Source organism: Carya illinoinensis, chromosome 8, assembly GCF_018687715.1.
Source record: "Carya illinoinensis cultivar Pawnee chromosome 8, C.illinoinensisPawnee_v1, whole genome shotgun sequence".
Classification (NCBI taxonomy): domain Eukaryota; kingdom Viridiplantae; phylum Streptophyta; class Magnoliopsida; order Fagales; family Juglandaceae; genus Carya; species Carya illinoinensis.
Window position 1 is genome coordinate 13,437,008 of NC_056759.1, and position 19,441 is coordinate 13,456,448.

Genomic DNA, 19,441 nt, shown 5'->3' on the forward strand with positions numbered 1-19,441 from the left:
GATTTCCTGGACACCCTGAAAATTAGAACCCCATTGTAAGGAACCAGATGGAGAGCTGGTTTTAGGGAAAACCCTAAAAATTTCAACAAATAATAGGGAAACATAGGGATGGGGAACCGAATGGGGATGCTCTTAGTAACTTTAAGACAATTAGGGGTGCTACCCGCATATGTGGGTGCTGGGGCACCCCTTCCCCGCACCCTGCCCCCGCATATGCAGGGGGATGGAATTCCATCTTGCACCCCACCCTGGTGCTGGGGGGGGGGCGGAGCAAACACTCCATCCGCCCCTCCCCCCGCCTACTTTAGGAACATTATGTTTCGTTGAGTTTTAAAAAAAAATTGGGTCTAAAAATAATTTTTTTAGATCCAAGTTATTATATAATTAATTCGTAAATTAAAATTTATATATATAATAATAATTTAAAAACTATTAACATAAAAATTATATTATTAATTTTTAAATTTGTTAGACTTGTTCACAAGAGTCACAACAAGAGTCACAAGAGAGTGAAACTTGTTCACAAGATTGCAAATGACATGGACTAGAGTCTTGCTTGAGCAATGTGGGACTTAACTGGGAGATTTCACGAAAATAAGCTAAAAAACCGACTTGATTTCATGTAATATTAGATTTACTTTATAATAAAAATAATTTTACAATCTGACATATCATATAAAACTATATCAGTTTCTAAATTTAGTTTTACGAGTTTTTGTGTAAAGAAAAAAATAGTTTAGATTAAGTTTTATTTAATCCAATCAGCTTGAACCAATCAACAAATCGGCAAACAAGTTAATTAGCGAGCTTGTTGAGTTTTAAATAAAAACTCATGTCAATCTTATTCCTCAAATACCCATTATATTTTGTATTTTTGGATCCCAAAAACAATTTTTGGTTTGTTTAATCCATAACCCTACTTAGCAAGTGCATACATAAGTTGGTCATATTAAATAAATTCATTGAATAGATCAACCTACACCTTATCAAAAAGTAAGATATCAGTACATTATTGATGAGAAATCGATCGATTAGTCCTCATAAATGAATACCCTCTTCGTTTATAAACCTCTTTTTCTATACAATTGCTGGGAAACACTAGGCCACGTCTTGGTCATAGGTCTGTTGATAAACTCACAACCTTGTCTCCATGGCCAACACCGCGGATCTCTATCTCTATCTCACTCTCAATTTTTGTTTTTGATGGTCGGATGACTTGTGAATCAATCCACCCGCCTGTATAAGATGATGCCGGGTAGCGAGAACAAAAAGAAACCCCCCTCCGTTGTGGTGGCCGAGGTGGCCAAGGGCAGGTAACAAGCCTGCTAATCATTGATCTACCAGTGGATAACCCAACACAACAAGTTGAGATGTTTTAAGGGTATGATATTAGTGTCACTTATGTGTCCAAGTACCAAACAATGACACCGTATTTATATTAAGAAAATATTTTAACTACAAATAGATTACAAAAAAAATAAATTTATAAATTTATATAGTTTAATGTTATACGCCATATTATAGAATTATTTTAATTATAAAACAGATTTATTAAATTTTATAAAATAAAATTAATTTATAAATTTATTTTATATGACCTTTTTATATATGTACAACAGTTATTTTTGCACTAAGCATCAGTTACGGGAAAGGATATCCACGTCATGTGTCGTGTTTTTTAACAAGAACCAAAAGCTAGGTAATATAATCTGTGGAATAGCCCTCCGAAATTCCAAACTAGGGTTTCCAATTCCGTTTTCCTCTCTCACCCCATTCCTTCGCTGTTTTCACCCAATCCTTCAATCTCTGCGCTTATCTTTCACAAAACTCCTCTGCCGCAATGAAGAGTAGGAAGCCCAAAGATAAGGAAAGCAGAGTGAAAATCAACGGCGCAGAATCGATCAAAATGAAAAACAATAGGAAGAAAAAGAACATGAAGAGGTTGGGCGGGGGTGGCCTTTCGCTCGAGGCCTTTGCTAATGCTAAATCAACGAGCAATTTCTACAACCCAGCTCTGATAAGTACGTATATGAGCTTTATTTTTTATTTTGTTATTTTGTCATCATCTGGTGCATGTACTTTGAAGATTTTTGTTTTATAATCGTTGGGGTCTATATATTATTTCAGTGTTTTAGTATTGCCTTCTTTTCCTTTTTGTTTTTGTTTTTTTTTTTGTCTTTTTTTTGCTTTTTTTGTTTGCTCGGCAAGAGGTAGTGGGAATTGACATTGTTGTTTGTCGATCTAAATTTCCGGATTTTTTATGAAGAAATCAAAGAATATGAAAAATATATTGGCTTTTATTTATTTATTTATTTATATGTAATAAGTAGATTTTATTCATACGAATGAAATAGGCCCGCATGAAGTATACAAAAGAATACCTATGAAAAATATCTTTAGCTTTACAACTATTTTTCAAATGGGCTAACATGTTTAACAGTGGAAGATACTACCGTTACATACAGGTCGAGGGCGTGGAAACCAAAGCACGCCTTGTGAAAAAAATGGTGGGACCTATGTGGAAAAAAAAAATCACTTTTTCATGTTGGATCCGCCCTGTTTTAAAGATTTACGTGGCTTGCACACCCTACTCCCTAGGCCTTCAATTCGATAGGGAATTAAGCTGTACAATAGATGTTTGATCCAGGGTTCCTAATATTGGGCACGAATGAACTTATTTGGAGGAATAGTTTTTAGTTTAATACTTTTTTGTAAGTTTTTAGTTTGATACTACAAAACTATGATTGAAAAACTTGCTGATATAATGTACCCAACTGCAATTTACTACTTTGCATAATGAGTTTTCTGGTTTGGATTCTTTTTCTCTCTGTTTTAAGTTATGTTTGCTGAGCTGCATGGGACATAGTCTGATTTGGTCTGGCCTCCCTTGGACATGATATACACCGTGTCAAATATTGGCTGTTTAGCCCCAAGGGGTTGGCCCAAGTGGTTAATGCCTTGGTCTTGGGGTATCACTCCCCTCAAGGTCCAAGGTTCAACACCTCATGGGTGGAAACAATCATTTAAGGCCACACCCCTTGGTGAAAAGTCAGTGATTTAACTAGTTCCGTGTAGAGAAATTTTTGAGGGTACGGTGCACGGGACTGGGATTTACTCTGCAAGGGTGGGTCCGAAGGGCCCTCTGCCTTGGAGAGTTTCCCCGACATAAAAATTTAAAAAAAAAAAAATGTTTGTTGAGCTGCATTGGGCGTAGTATGATTTGGTCTGCCCTCCTGTGGACAGATATACATAATATCAAATATTGGTTGTTTTCTCAAACCGGGCAGTAACTTACAAACCTTTGAGCACTGAGTAGGAAGGGGGGGACACCATGGATGTTCTTGATTCTTCTGTTCTTAAAGATGACCCAAATATAGCTCAAGTGCCCAATTTTAAAGGATACCAACCAATGTCAGTCCATTACAAACAAGCGACAAGTTGGCATCAATTCAAAGGTGCTGACAAGGATTAGTGGTATGGGTTTGATCCAACTGACCTCCACTCCCCATAAATTTCCTCCCTCCATGCTGATTCCCTCACAGTACTCGAACAACTTTAAACTACTTGCCCCTCATTTCTCAAACCTTTGCTCTATAGGACTAGCACTTGCAAATGGCCAAGCAAGGCTCCAAGGAAGCAACTGGCCATCAAGGAGGCCCAAAAGTCCATTTTGATCATCAGCAGAGTGAATAAGGCTCGGTGTTCTGTGATATGTGAAAGCATCGGAAGAGTGTGGAGCTCTTGATCGAAAAGCTCACATTTCAGGGATGGTTTGCAAGACCTTCTAAGACTTCAGCATCGACCTGTATTTCTAGATCTCCAATGTTTTCTGCTGTGCCATATAATTGATAGACCTTCCATTTCCACTACCAAAGCCACCCCTCCAATACAATCTGAAAATGGGTAACTCGTGCAGGTAGAACAAAACTTTTTATTATTATCGGTAAACAAAATTTTATTGAGGGGTAGAAAGAAACTTGATTACCTAACCCAGCCAGCCAATCAAACCGAAACCAAAACCAATCAGATGCCATTCGTTCAACTTGGTTCCATCAGTTAGGTTGGTATATTTGGGTTCAGGGGCTGGATTTTGTCTGTTGACCATTTTGGTTTGATCGTAAAACCCCACCCAATACCAACCTGAGGGTTGTTGCTCACCCATACCTGTTCCCTTTGGAGAAATATGGGCATGTTCCAGCTAATAATATTTGTAATTTGCATATCGAAAAATATGTTCAGAAATATACAGAAATTTATTTTCAGAGAAGATGATTATAGTTGTCTCCAAAAACTAAGACGAGAAGTGACAGGCAAACCAGTTTTAAACAAGAGCTGTGTTGGTTTGATATACATAAAAGCAACTAAATCCATGAATGGACCACAAAATCGTTGTGCGATATGCCTAAGGAATGACGTTTTGGACAGGTTTATATTCAGTGATGCCTAAGGAAGTTGTGGATCTCCTTGCATGTTGGCGTGGTTGTGAGGCAAGGAAATGTGCTGTTGCCAAATGGAGAATGATTCCTATGTGTTTAATGTGGTGTGTATGGCTGGAAATGAATGAGAGATGCTTTGAAGACAGAGCGCTCTCTCGGAGAACTTAGGAATTTTCTCTTTTCTACGTTGTGTTTGTGGGCTAGGAGTTTTGTAAGGGATGATGATAATGTACTGAATCTGATTTAGTCTTTTACCTGCTTTTAGAGTGTAGTAGGTGTTTCTTTTGTATACTTCCTGTGTACTTTGACTATGCCTATTCTTGGTAATAATATCTTTTATTAATTATCAAAAAAAAAAAAAAAAAGTCGTCGTGCGATATGCAGTATAAGTTCTGAGCAACAATGCTTCATCTACCATCTCTCATCTGTTATGTTGTGAAAGAGAATCCAAAAGATTTCGTGGATTCTTTCTTCTGGTTTGGTGCAACCTTTGACTAACAGGTGCCTGTTTTACCTGTCAGAGAAGCAGCAGGAGTTCTATAAGAATGCAAAGCACGTGAAAAAGTATAAAAGGTTGCTGAAGCAACAAAGTCTGAAGCATGATGCTTCCTCAAGTATTAACCCCCTCGAGGTGTGATATGATATCTTCTTTATCTGAATGTTAAGATTGTTTTATTTGTTTCTTGTTGACAGTAGGTTAAGAACTGAAGAAAGTGCCAAATATTGGAAGCTTTTTTATAGATGATCGTATCATTTCTGCAATTTCATTGGTTGTGTACTATAACACTAGTGTTGTTTTTAAATTCTTTCAGATTTTGAGGTTTAGGCCCTAATTTAAGTTCCTAAATACCATTTCATTGTCTTGTGACTTTTTGAGAATGCTGATTTAATAGGAAAAATGGTCGTTGGCTTTTAAAGGTTACAGAAAGGGCAACTCACTATGAGATCTGCCGTTTCACATGGAGGTTGGACTCTTAAGTCACTACCATTCTAACTGTCACTGCAGGATGAGATTGAAACAGAAAATGGAAGAATAAGGAGCACGAAGAATAAGAACAGCAAGAATAACAGTATACCCAGTTTGAAAGAATTGTATGAGAAGAAACATGAAGAGAAAGAGAAGGCAAGGATTGAGATGGAGGCTCTTAATCAGGCAAAGAAGGAACAAAGGGAGAAAGCTGAAGCTCGGAGGAAGGCCACGAAGGAAAAGATGTTCAAAAAGACGCGGGCAGGTCAGCCCGTTATGAAGTATAGAATTGAGCATCTGTTGGAGACTATTCAAAATTCAACCAAAAACTAAGTTGAACTATCCGGAGTTTTTTCTTTGCCCTCTTCTACATCCGCCCTGCTGCTCCTCCTTTTTCCTTGTTTATGGATAAATCTAGCTACTGTTGTATTAATGGACAATTTAAGAAAAGAATTAGGATTTCATAGAGAAGTTGGCAATTTGTATATGAATTTTGGTTATCCTTAATTATGATAAAAGCAGCTTAAATAAAATCATCCATGCTAGACGATTTAATCCATTTCATGCTTGTATCCAATTGTTAATCGATCTGTGTTCAGTTTAGAGCAGTCCTCGTGCTGGGAAAGTAAGATTCGAACGTAATATATAACATAATTCTATCACAAAACATGTTTGCCCATGTATTAAACGGGATCATACCAATATCGTTCTATAAAATTGACAACTTTCTGTGGAAAAACCAGCTATCTATACCACACGATATATAGCAGTCACCCCACATATTACAATAATCTCATGAACTATATATATATATATATATATCATCAACTAAAGCCAGCTATCGATGCTATGAAATTTCTCAAGGACATAAGTAGAGAACACCAAAAACGTTCAAACAACAATTAGAAACTCATAGATAGGGCAAAAACATGGTAGCATGAGCATGTTTGGCCAAGAACTCCGTCGGTTAGTGACGATGGTGAACAGCAACTAAAGCCCACCTCGGACGGGGAAGAGTGCAGATGATCATAAGAGTCATAGCTATGACCAACGCCATGATTAGTCCCATGAGATCCAGACCACCATCATCTAACTCCGAGCAAATAACCTTACCCATCAACCACCGCTGCAAACACCAGAGCTTCCTGGAGTCTCTTCTCTGCCACAATCAATGCATGCGAGATGAAGAAGTCCCAGAAATATGAGAGGGATATAGATCACTTTTCTGAAGTCAGTCAACTCAGACTTGGAAAATTAAACATGATTTCGCATGTGGTTGTTAAGGTTATGGGTTGGATAATCTTGACTTTTTAGGTCTATGAGAAGACCATGCACAGCTAATTGCTATTTTGTGACAAAATGATTTTGCTGTCAAAATCAGAACGGTACCTCTCATTACGCTATTAGTGAGAGGTCGAGCCCAAATGCCAACGGCCAACGAAGTGGGTTTGGTTACCCATACTTAAAGAAGGGTCAAAGCCTTTATCTCTTTTGTTTTGTTTTGTTTTTTTTTTTTTTTCTTAGTTTCTTTTTTGAATATTAAAAAAAAAAAAAAGTGTAGAAAGAGATAGCAGGAAGAGGTTTCATACCTAAATGTAATAATAGTCCGAGTAAAAATTTTATCTACAGTTATTTTTGCATACTCTTTTGTGTACTCTTTTAATGTAATTGGTTGTGTATTAAAAAAAATATTAATGCAGCCAATTACATCAGTAGAATATGCATTGAGTACGCAAAAGTGACTATATGTAATATTACTAAAGTGAGAGACAATCTTTCATGCCCAACAACTTTTGCAACAATGGAGGAGGAGCAAGTTTCTAAAAGAGCCCTAACTCCTGCAGATCAACAAATACAAGTGAAAGCTGTATGCATAATATGAATTATATGACTAAATTAATCTTTTCCATCATCTAACATTTTTGTGACAGTAGTTATGGGTTTAAGCCTCAGACTTATATATGCACTTAGAGTATTGCTACATCTACAAACGAATTATACGAAAACAACGAATCACATCAAGTTATATTAATTTGTGGGACAATTTTGCATAATCCATTTGTGGCTAAAGTATTTGTCATGTAAAAAATTGACTGCCAAGTCTCTAACAATTGCCATTATTGCGTATAATAAGTTTTAGCAAAAAGTAATTGTTTCCTTCCATTTAGATGGAAACTGTAATTGTTTAGGCACAAAGTGTGATATTTAAACGTGGGAAAGGATTTCATTGGACTGCATTTCTTTCTATGCGATTCTCAGACCATAATCATTGTAGCTCAGAAAGCCAGAATCAATCATGAAGCACACAAATCAGACACTCTCATTTGAGATGTTGAGAATCATAATGCATTATATATTTACAATATCGTCACTTGTTTGGTCCCGAAGGGTCTGGACCATCCATGAACTTGAACTGAACCATTTGCAACTTTAGCTGAACCATTTTGTGACTTTAAAGCACAAGCATGAATCAGTAACTGTCATATAATGATGAATGTGTTGTGAGGAGTAAAAAAAGAGAATAAAACCAGAGTACTGATGAAATCAGCAAAAGAAATCATAGTAATAGTAATGAGAGAATATAAATGATGATGATCATCATCACCATCAAAGTATAAAACGTGTGGCCATCATCAACCAATAAAAATGTCTGCAGATTGATAACGCCACCCACTTTCACACACAGGTCCCCTCTCGCTCACCTCTCCTTTTTTTTTGGGTTCTTGCTTTGTTGAGTCAGTATGGTGGGGTTGGGGTGTCAGTGTTAAGCTATTGTCTGTCTTTCTGTACTGATATCGTTTTGTTTTTATTTTTTATTTCAAGAAATTTCGTGACATAGCTTATTTGCATAGATTTTATTCTCTCTGGAATATCTATTTGATATTCAAACTTCTGAGAGAGAGAAAAGGGTCAAGCCCTTTGGTTGCTGGGTCATTTAACAGGAGGTGGTGTGGGTGTAGAAAAGCAGGCGTGAATTTAGCAAAAGGCTGTGGACACCATCCAATGTCACCGCATCTATCACGTGGCTCACCATACGAGGCCCTCTCTCTCTCTCTCTCTCTCTCTCTCTCTCTCCAATGAAGTTGAACAAAAAGTGAAAGTTACCATACCTATGAACATTTACCCGAGGCAAAGGCTCATGCAGCTGCCACTGAATTTTTTCTTCATTCGAGCTGTAGCTTCCATTTCCTGATAGTCCTCCTCCGTAAGTTACTCCACATATTGCTGGAGACTGGAGAGACAACTCTTGGGTTTGGTCCCATTCTGAGCGAAAACTTCAAGTGAAATGGGAACGACAATGAACCTACGATATTCATTGTTTCTTTAATATCGTTTCTACAATCACTGTAGTAGAGATTGTTTAAAGGCACCACAGAGTCTTCTTATACGTAAAGTGTACGCTTCTTTTAATGAAATGCATCTGATTATGTCAAGATCGCTCTTTATTATCAGCATGTCCCCAGTACCATGCTTTTGCAGTAAACGATCTTGATCTCAATCTTTCTATAATTTTGAACATCTACTCTCTCTTTAAGACACAGCCTGTCATCATTTTTCTTCTTTCTCTTGATCTTTTGTGGAGAAAAATAACAAGAGCAGTTATATTGGCTATAGTTTGGCGAGCACTGAAGAAAACAACCATTCGACTAGTCAACTGATCGACTAAAGATTTTGGCGACCATGTGTAATCATCAGAGAACAGCACACTTGAGATCAGATGCCTTCGAGCAGTCCCAAATGACCAATTCAATCTGTCAGATCTCCTAAACCTAGAGTAGAGTACATACGCAGAACAAAAAAAGAGGCCAGTAGGAGAGAAATGGGATTTGTTTTTTTTTTTTTTTTTTGTTTTTTTTTTCCTTCCCCATTAGCAGTAATCACTAGTTCAGTTAGTTGTATCTTATATGTCAGAGAAGGAAAAATCAAATGACCTTTAAAGGTTGAAAGAATGTGAGATTCAAATCCAACATGCAAATGCAATTACAAGGGTTTAATTTGAACAGAAACTCTTATTCCTTCAGAAGGCTATCACTGATTCACTAATACAACTCTTTCTCCTTTTTTTTGATATGCAAGTTATCACTAATACAACTGAGTCCACAAGATAATTAGCCCCTGATGAAAACATGAAAATATGAATTCATAAACATGCAAAAGTCTGCCAATAGTTTACATGGTCACTGCCGATTAAAACACCAAACTCTATTAGATACACATACAACAACAAGAGTTTTGATATATTTATTAATTACCAATTGGTATTTCATAACTCAGCCAAGTGTAAAATCAGTGGCAATCGAGACCTTGAGCCTCTATATACCGTCCCAAACTTGCTCAACCTCCAATCAGGGCTGCAATTATATTGAGCTACATAAATGTAAACGCGAAATAATTGGGTGTCATATAGAGCATGTACCTGCTATACCCATTAGCAAATTCAAGGGGCTTGATTTGGGGCCATAATACATGAGAAGAACTGTCAAGAAAGCCTCATTGCCGAATCTTCATCAATCGTCCAAACAAAACCAGGCATGTCAAACCTTGACCCAGCAACAGTCCTATATATGTAAAGCTTATCGATAGGGCAGCTTTCTGGTCTTGAATCTGGGGTTCCCCTCTCATCAATAACCTCTACATTAAGCCTCGGCATCTTCTGACCTAGTAGCTTACATGCTCCGAAAGTTACAGAGCAAGAAGACATCCAAAGGGATCGCATTGTCTCCAGCTTTGCAGCATTGGCCAAAAGAGCCTTGTCACCAAAGGGGCAGTCCCTAATCTCCAGCTTCCTAAGTTTTTCACAACCAGACAGCACGTGATGGAGTCCCAAATCACTTTCTCCAGCAAAGGCCACAGACAGCATCTCCAATTTTTTGGCATAAGTCCCAATGTACTCAAACACAAGATCAGTGAGAAGACCAGAAAGGGAAAGCCGTTGTAGATCCTTGCAGTGCTCAACAATGGCTCCAAATCCCACATCAAGTGGTTGAAGGGTAAGGTAATCAGGAGTTCCGGGCTCAATAATACAAAGACGAAACCTGGTCATGTTAGGTCGATTCCTGGCAATGGTCATCAAGGCAGCATTAGACATTTGACGGCAAAAGTACAGAACTGACTGGAGCTTAGAGCAGCCTTCAGAAATGGAGACAAGGCCCTGTTCTGTCAATGGTACATTAGGTTCTGGTCCATATGGATCAGATGGAAACACCCTCAATTCTCGTAGATCCTTACAAGATGCTGCAACGGCATCAAGGCCAGCATCTTCAATGTAATCCAGCACCTGTATTAACATCCTCGATTAAAAATAGAAATGAATAAGCAACAGGAACAGTCTTTTGTCCAGAACTGAAACAAAAAACAAGAATGAAATTAGACAAATAAAATAAATTGGAGGAAAAACTCAGATATACCCATAAGCGCTGCAAATTCTGACATTGGCCAACTAGCTTGATGAGATCAGGGCTCTGGATAGTAGCATAGCTCAAGTTCAATGTTGTTAACCTACAGCAGATAGGGTAAACAGCTGGAAGATACCCAGGGACTACATCCCAAAAACCAGATAGGCTCTTCAGTTCCTTGCATCCAGAAAAAGCTCCTGATAGGTTGGAGAATACATCAGGTCGCAACTCAGACGAGTAAGCCCCTGTGCCCAACTCAACCAGTTGAGGTGCCCGACGAAGTAGGTTTGCAAGCTTGTCAAGGGGCACAGCACGGTTGAGCCGAAGAGTCCTCAGGTTGGGGCACCTACCCACTAGGCGCTCCAAGGCAGAGAAACTCACTTCACACCCTAAGCAAGCAATGTTAAGGGACACCAGTGAGGTGTAGTCATCAGGAAAATGCTTGAGCCAGTGCCCACTCAGGTCTTCCACTTCGCTCTCCCGCAAGTCCAGCTCTCTCAGATTCCTGCAGTGCAAGTATGATCTGTGCATTGTCAGTATGATCTGCAATATTACCACATGAAGCAGTTGAGTAGAACAAAATCAGCAGATACTAAACTATGTCTACTGATACTGATAACGTTGAACGTTATCACCATACATATCATTGACACTGACAAAGATTACCCCTTTTTCTTCTTACGCATGTACATGATAAAGATTAATAGTAAAGGGATTATTTATTCCTTATCTCTCCTAGGTCTTCATTAACCCATTATCAGATTAGGACATTTGCTTTACCAGTCCCACAACCAAATTGTCCAAAAAAGAACGCAAACAAGTTTTCCATAAATGTCTTAACGAAGATTTAGAATTAAAAAAAAAAAAAAAAGGGAATCTTCAATTAATAGCATGAACATCAAATATAAGAAGATTCATTATTCAGAATAAATATATTTAAAGTAAGAAAACGAGAAACTAGTTGAGAAGTTCAAAAGAAACCAACGCTAACCAGGAAACGACCATCCAAAACTCTGAATAGCAAAAAGAAAACAGTAAGCCAAGCAACCTTAAGTGACCTCCCAGATCCACAAGATACAAGAGCAGAAAACAGATCAATCAAAGCAACGCAACAGTTGCCATCCATCAAGGATCTCCTATCTATAAAACCAAATCCCAGAAACTTAAAGCACAAAATGCAACATAATTAAGTTTACCTGTTGACTCGGGAATCAATCATGAACGAGCAACAGATTTAGACTCGCAAATTGACCAATATCTCGAACTGCCCAAAGATAAAAATCAGAGAAAAACTAATCGACCCAAAAAACTCAAACCCTTCCCCGTATTGATCATCATTACTCACTCAAATCCCATCCCAGCCAAGACGTTCTCCTTCAAAGCTCAAATAAAAGCCCAAATGCAACAATGCTGCACCTGAGGCACAGAAAATGTCGATAAAGGCAATAAATCTGACTTCCAAAATAACAGATTTATCAGCATCTGGGACCTATTGAAATTAAAAATACCTCAACTAAGCTGAACCAAACTAAACGATTTAGGCTAAAAGCGAGTTTTCAAACTATATTCAAAGCCAAATGAACATATCCATAAAGATCCCAACTTGTACAGTTTCCATTCCTACCCATATTTCTCAGCAACCCAGAGCACGTACAACTCAGTCTCGACAAAGAAGCAAAAAGAAGTTCTCCATTTCCACTTTCCCTCGTTTTCTCACCAGCAGAAAATAGAGAGAACACAAAGCCCGAAAAAAGCAAAAGAAAACCGAACCTGCAATTGGCAGCAATGGCGGCGAGGCCATCGGTGCTGAAGCCCTCGCAGGAGGACAGCACGAGGACCTTAAAGTTCTTGAAGGACTTGGAGATGAGCTCCAAGTTCTCGTCCGTGATGACCATACGCTTAAGCCGAATCTCCTCGAGCCAAGGGTAAGCGGCCGCCATGGCGGAGATCCATGGGGCCACGTAGCCACCCCATCCGTCGGGGACGAGGTTGAAGTCGGCAAAGTGTGGCTTCCCCTTGAGTTCGATGGACCGCACATCCGGGAACCGTCGGATCACCATATCGGGGCTGATCGCGTAGCAGTTCCCAACGAAGACCCGCCTCCTGCTCCACCTTTCGATCTTGTACCAGGACTTGCACACCGTCGAGATCGCATTCCGGTCATTGTCGCACTGTACGAACGAGAACACATGCTCTAGCACTTCGTCCGGAAAAGAGCAGGCCATTCTCTGCATCACCCGATTAGGTGTCGTTTTACGCCAGAAGCCGAGCGAGTGACCGTGTCTGCGCCCCCCGGAAGGATAAGCAAAAGCCCAGAGAGAAAGGAAGAGAGAGTGCACTGGACATTACAGATGAAGAGGATAAGGGGGAGTCGTCCATGCTTCCGCGGGTGAGGTTAGAAAAATTAACCAGGGTTAAAGAAGTGGAGGGGCTGGTGTGATAGTGATGGGCGGTGTTGTTCTGATTGGACACGTGGTCGGCCTTGATGCCATCTTATCCGTTTAGCGACGAATGGGAGCCGCATAAAACGGGTGTACGTAACAATAATAAAGTGAGAGAGAGTAAAGCGCCCGCCGCGATATTAACGAATTCATATCACAACTTGTCGTATCGTGAGAAAATGAGTGGATGAATAATAAAGTGTTATGATGTGCATAGCGTAATGGGTGGAATCTCGTCATGATTGGGATTGCACGGCTGGATCAGAGGCCGAGGATATTGCGGGGACCACACATTTCTACATATTATTATTAAAAAAAACAAAAATGAAAATATTAAGTTATTAACCACCTTTCTTTTTTCGTTTGACTATCCAAAAATAAAAATTTTATAAAATTTTCAAACAGAGTTTTGTTACATATAAATAAATAAAGTTGTATGTTAATCTGTGTATTAATATTAATTTTTTTATATTTAAAATTTAAATTAATATTATTTTTAATAAAATTTATTATTTGATCAATCACATTAGATTAGTATACATATTAATACTCATTTATATTTATAACTAAATTTTTCCTTTTAAACATGTACTGCCGTCCTCAAAACAGTTTTTGTGGTATTTCTTACTGAATGTTGAGCGATGCGTGTTTGGAAACGATATAAGATAAGATGATTTTAGATAAAAATTAAAAATTAAATAAATATTATTTTTTAATAAAATAATACTATATATAGTTTTAAAATACATAAGTCTCATGTATTTGTTTTTAAAAAGTGAAGATTACTATTAAAAAAATAAATTTTTTATATAAATCTTATATTTATCTAATTTTTTTCAAAAGGAGTATACATTATATACCTAAAACTGTAAATATTATTTTTTATATTATTATTATTTTATAATTTAAAAAAATTGAATTGAAATTTAAGAAAATTAAATTATTTATTAAATTTTGTATAAAATTTTAAAAAAATTATAATAACGAAATGAAATGATATGAGATAATTTTTCAATCCAAATTATTCCTATATAAATTATTAATTTTTTTATAACTAATTTATAACTCTTTTTAAAAATGAATGTTATTGATATAATTGAAATAATATTATAATAAACTTCTATAACTATATTAGCTAATTGAATAATGAATAGTAAAAAGAGTGGGAGTTACATAATTAAAAAGTTAAGGAAAGAAAAAGTAATTAAAATAACAAGGAATGATATGATGTGAAATGTGGTTACGATCATGACATCATGGCCGTCCAATCATACTGAGCATTTCAATCTTGTATCACTCATTCAATCATTCCTAAAGGCATCTCTCCAATGGTAGATGATCATCATCATAATGAAGGGTCTGCATAATGAATCCATAAATGAGGCGGCCAACCTTATCTTTTTTTTTTTTTTTTTTTTTTTAACAAAATTTATGATGCCGCAGATATTTAAATGAAATGAATTATATATGTACGTGTGAATGAGCAATTACTGATCATATATATTTTTTTAATTTGTATTATATTTGTTAGTTGAAAAATGTTTTAATTTTAAAAAAATTATATTTATAAATTATCGTGTCTTCGTACAGCATATTAAATTATAAAATTATTTTTATTATAAAATAGATTTAACATATCACATCAAAACATATTAATTTGTAAATTTATTTTTATAAAATCGATTAAAATATTTCTTTTATTCGGTAAGAGTAATAATTTGTATAAATTCTAAATCATGAGCTTTGCAAAGTTTTTTTATTAAAAATTAATAATAATGAGACTCATTTTTAAAAAAATATATATTTATATACTTTAAATTTATATATAATATTATTCTAATATATAGTTTTTGGTATTAAATAATAAATAGTAACGATAATTATATTAGAGTTCAAAATCATAAAAAAGTATTTGAAAAGAATATTGTAAAAAAATATGAACCCCATAATAATGCGGTGGCTGAGAAAACGAACAACTGCACGTATCATCCTAATCAATACCTTTTGTACAGTGTACGGACAGTGGCCAGTATATTACTATATTATATAGGCAGATGTTACACGTACCTTTTTTTTTTTTATTTAAATAGTAAATAAAATTTTTCTTTTTCCTAATTGCACTTGCACTTATATGGCTAGAACATTAAAAAAAAAAGAGTAATGTTACGTACAGTCACTTTTGCGTACTCCCTGCGCACTCCACTGATATGATTAGCTGAATTAATTTTTTTTAATACACAACCAATCATATCACTAGAGTGCACAAAGGAGTCCACAAAAGTGACTGCATATAGAATTTTTCAAAAAAAAAAATGTATACACCACGTGATGTGATGAGTATTAATTATTAAATTAATCAGGGTTTACGATAATTTAGAGTGTACAGACTTTTTATAATCTCTTAAAAAAAAGTTGGACCCATTATATAAAAAAGGAATGATAATAATAATAATGTTAAATATAGTGACGGGTTGTGCAAACGTCATGTATAGTATATGCATAGTCATGAAATTTATTATTAAAAAATTTAATTTTTTTACTGAAATCTTAAATTTTTTCACTTTTTTCAAAATACTGCATGACGTTTATATATCTTATAATAGTAAATATCATTTTTCTATAAAATTAACTTTTTATATGGATGTTAGGTATGCAACATTTTTTCTTTTTTCTTTTTTTTGGAAGGAAATGAGTAGGGCTTATAAATTATTTTTATCTAAAAAATTTGTTAGAAAGTAAGAAAGAAGTATAATATATATCATTATTTTTAAAATTATAAATTAATGAATCAATATTTAAAATGACAAATCTAGCCCTAAGGGTCAAAGTTAGTGTATGTTTAGGATTATTGCAAAAAATATAATTTATAGCGTTAGAGTTTATAATTTATAGTTTAAATAATAAATTTTATTATTAAAAAATTATTTACTATTATTAACCATTTATTTAAAGTAATTTCTAACCTGTTACATTTTTTAGAAATAAATTAAAAAGTAATATTTTATGACGTAAAAATGATAATTATTTTATTTTTAAAACTATGAACGTATTTTTAAAAGTTTTAAAATTGTAATTATATGAAAATTATATAGATAGTTTCACCTATTGATAATTTTTTTGAAATTTCAATTACATTTCAAATTATTTAACAATATATATTTTCTCAGAATTATTTTTATAATTTATTTAAAATTAAAAAATATTTTAATATGTTCAATTAGATTTTTTAAATGCTATTTAAAGATTTTTTAAAAGCAGTTAACGTTATAAATGAGGTGGCTACTACTGACTACTGTCAAGATCTTGACAAGGACATGGTATTATGGGGTCATGTCGATTCGGCATGTACTCCATGGACCTGTCCCTTTTATCCCCATGTCTAAAAAGCCGAGAGTTACAAACCAACGGTTCAGGTTATACCCTCTGGGCCCCCGCCTTCGCTTCTTCTCCTCATGATCTACTCGGGACCGTATTTCTTCTTTTTTATTATAAAAAATATACAGGAAGGGGATATAAGAAATATTTCGTCTCCATTTTTTTAAAATTTTTATATAAAATATAATTATTTTTTTATTTTTTTATTTTAAAATAATAATATTTTATTCAACTTTTAATTTTTATCTTAATTAATTTTATCTCAACTTACTATCCAAACGGTACTTTAATAAAAAACTAAAATGTTGCCAATTAGTTTCGAAGAACTATGGCCTAAAAAACAAAACATAATTTAACCAAGTGAAAACATTACCCATAGGAAACACAAGAAAAAAATATTTAAATATTTCAGACATAAAGTGATTATATAAAAATAAATTCATCAATTAACGTAATTTAATATAATATATTAAATTATAAACTTAACGTATCATATAAAGACATATCATTTTATAAATTTACTTTAATTAATAACTTTGTAACTATAACACTCCTCTTCATTTAACTTCTCTTTATCTTACAAAGTTTAAGATATTAATAATGGGTTCATTAAGTCATTGTTTTAACATTTCAATATTTAATATTATAGGGCCTACAGACTGTCTATAACGCTTCAAATTGTAAAAAATATTTCATTTAAAAAATTATAGAGAATCAAAATCCTTAACCTCACTACAAGAAAAATAGGCAATTGCGATCAATTTTGGTTGCTAATATTCTTTTCGTTGCTATAAATTGATCGCAATTACCTGTTTTTCTTGTAGTGCCTAGACTCACTATAACTTTTTCAAAATATGCTTGATAAGGAAAGAGATTTTATAAAATAGATATATAAATTGATATGATTTATCATGATATATTAAATTGTAAAGAAATTTTTACTATAAAGTATAAATCTAACATATTATATACAGCAACAATAATTTATAATCTTTTTAATAGTAGTACTTTCTCTAATTTCCTATAAGATTCTATAAATAGATCAATTAAGTCTATATATTTAATAATTGATTAATGTTAGATACAATTATAGGTTATACAAGCGTCAAACACTCTTTTTTTAAAAGAATATGATCCACTATTAAAAAATTAGTTTTTTCATATGAGTTTTATATTTATTTACTTTTTTCTAAAAAGAGAAATGATATTTACAGTTGTAGAGTATGTAAGCATCACATAATCTTTAGGAAAAAAATATTAGTAAATACAGGACTCATTTGAAAAAATAATAATTTTTTAATAATAAACCTCACTATTTTTTAAAATAATTATATGGTGTTTATGTATTTTTATGACTGTATATAATATTATTGTTTTTAAAATGAATGTTGCTAGCATTATTGTAAAGATAAGAGAGAAAAATGTCTTTAAATTCTTTTTTTTTTTTTAAAGGATCTTTAAATTCTTATTGTTTGATATATTTTTGGTACTTTCTAATTCTACTTTAAGTTTTTGGTATTTTATGTGAGACGTGTGCACGTGATGTGGCACAATAGATGTGGATGGTTTGGAAAAGAAAATGGAAATTACGTGACAACCAGTTGGAGTGGCACACATACAAAGCCACCCTAGCGACACCGTCCATAATCCTTAGCTGTTAAGGGACGATGGGATAAGAGCCATGATAACCAGGCCAGTGGAACTTATCTTGAGAAAAAAAGCAAGTGTCTCACTCAGGCAAGAATACCGGTGTTAACTGTTAAGGCATCTTAAAATACTCACGAAATGGTCTGGAAATAGAAACGAAATAATTTATAAATGTAATGAAATAATTCATAAATAATAGTAAAATCATTTGAGTTAAGATGATAAAATTGAATAAAAATATTATAAATTTATAATATTATTTTTTTAATATTATTTTGATTTTAAAATTTGAAAAAGTTAAATTATTATTATTTAAAAAAAAATGATAAACACACGTACAAAATTTTACACAATAGTATTTTAAAAAGAGGAGTATTTTTGTAAACTATCTTACTAAAATAATATCATTTTATAAAAATATTCTTATTTTACAATATGTGTTGTGAAATGTATTGTGTGGATACCATTACTCTTTTATGTTTTGTTTTAAAATTTAAAAAAGTTGTAATGATTAGATGAAAAAAGTTAAAAATTTGAAATTGAAAAGTGTATTTAGATATTGATATTGAATGAGATTAAACCATCTCAACATCCAAGAAACTGCCTCAATATCCAAATGAGCCCGGCTGGTTTGGAAAGTGAGATGAGATAAGAATTTTGTGAATAGTAATAAGATAGTAATGATTAGGTAATGAACAGTCCTACTTGCAGCTTGCTAAGCAGACGAAACGATTTCCACCTATCATGATGGGCATACGAGTAATTCTACATATAACCGTGAAGTGCGTAAACGACGCGGAATTGTTTTGAAAAATAGTGAAGTTTACTATTAAAAGGTTTTTTTTTTTTTATATGAGTCTCATGTTTTATTCATTTTTTTTTTAAAACGATGACATAGTAGTTGCATAATTCACAATTATAAATATCTTTTCTCTAAATCTAAGGAACAAATCGTGCCTTTCCCCCCAACCTAGCACCACAAAACTACTTATTTGACACGGCCGGACAACCACCAAACTACATTAATTAAATCAGGGTTGGACAAATTATTCAGCTTATACTTACATGGAAGCTCATCAATCAAACCAGATCATGAACTCATTCATGGAACCTCAACTACTGACCAAAACCTAGAGAGTAGAAAACTTTGCAAAAAGAGAAGGGTGGCATAATGCCAAT

General features: G+C 34.3%; 2 protein-coding genes across 3 annotated transcripts; one reads left to right on the top strand and one right to left on the bottom strand.

Moving 5' to 3' along the window:
- The first annotated feature begins 1,678 nt into the window (after positions 1-1,678).
- On the top strand, positions 1,679-5,962 carry LOC122318155. Its single transcript, XM_043135338.1, has 3 exons — positions 1,679-2,021; positions 4,958-5,067; positions 5,443-5,962. The coding sequence occupies exons 1-3, from the start codon at positions 1,841-1,843 to the stop codon at positions 5,734-5,736; spliced, it is 585 nt and encodes a 194-aa protein (XP_042991272.1). The 5' UTR covers positions 1,679-1,840; the 3' UTR covers positions 5,737-5,962.
- Positions 5,963-9,393: 3,431 nt separating this feature from the next.
- Positions 9,394-13,196, bottom strand: LOC122318154 (protein TRANSPORT INHIBITOR RESPONSE 1-like). Of its 2 annotated transcripts, none has more exons than XM_043135336.1 (3): positions 12,570-13,196; positions 10,812-11,322; positions 9,394-10,681 (listed from the first exon to the last, which is right to left on the bottom strand). In XM_043135336.1, the coding sequence occupies exons 1-3, from the start codon at positions 13,031-13,033 to the stop codon at positions 9,884-9,886; spliced, it is 1,773 nt and encodes a 590-aa protein (XP_042991270.1). In that variant the 5' UTR covers positions 13,034-13,196; the 3' UTR covers positions 9,394-9,883. The 2 variants fall into 2 exon arrangements, with proteins under 2 accessions (XP_042991270.1, XP_042991271.1); XM_043135337.1 differs by having other exon boundaries at positions 10,812-11,304; positions 12,570-13,194.
- Between the last annotated feature and the right edge of the window lie 6,245 nt (positions 13,197-19,441).

Bases quoted from the DNA above. Each gene is read 5' to 3' on its own strand.
- LOC122318155 (XM_043135338.1), top strand. From the start codon at position 1,841: ATGAAGAGTAGGAAGCCCAAAGATAAGGAAAGCAGAGTGAAAATCAAC. The intron at 2,022-4,957 runs GTACGTATATGA...TTTACCTGTCAG, and splicing joins CTACAACCCAGCTCTGATAA to AGAAGCAGCAGGAGTTCTAT. The intron at 5,068-5,442 runs GTGTGATATGAT...CTGTCACTGCAG, and splicing joins CAAGTATTAACCCCCTCGAG to GATGAGATTGAAACAGAAAA.
- LOC122318154 (XM_043135336.1), bottom strand. From the start codon at position 13,033: ATGCAGAGAATGGCCTGCTCTTTTCCGGACGAAGTGCTAGAGCATGTG. The intron at 11,323-12,569 runs GTTCGGTTTTCT...GACAATGCACAG, and splicing joins GCCATTGCTGCCAATTGCAG to ATCATACTTGCACTGCAGGA. The intron at 10,682-10,811 runs GTATATCTGAGT...ATGTTAATACAG, and splicing joins AGAATTTGCAGCGCTTATGG to GTGCTGGATTACATTGAAGA.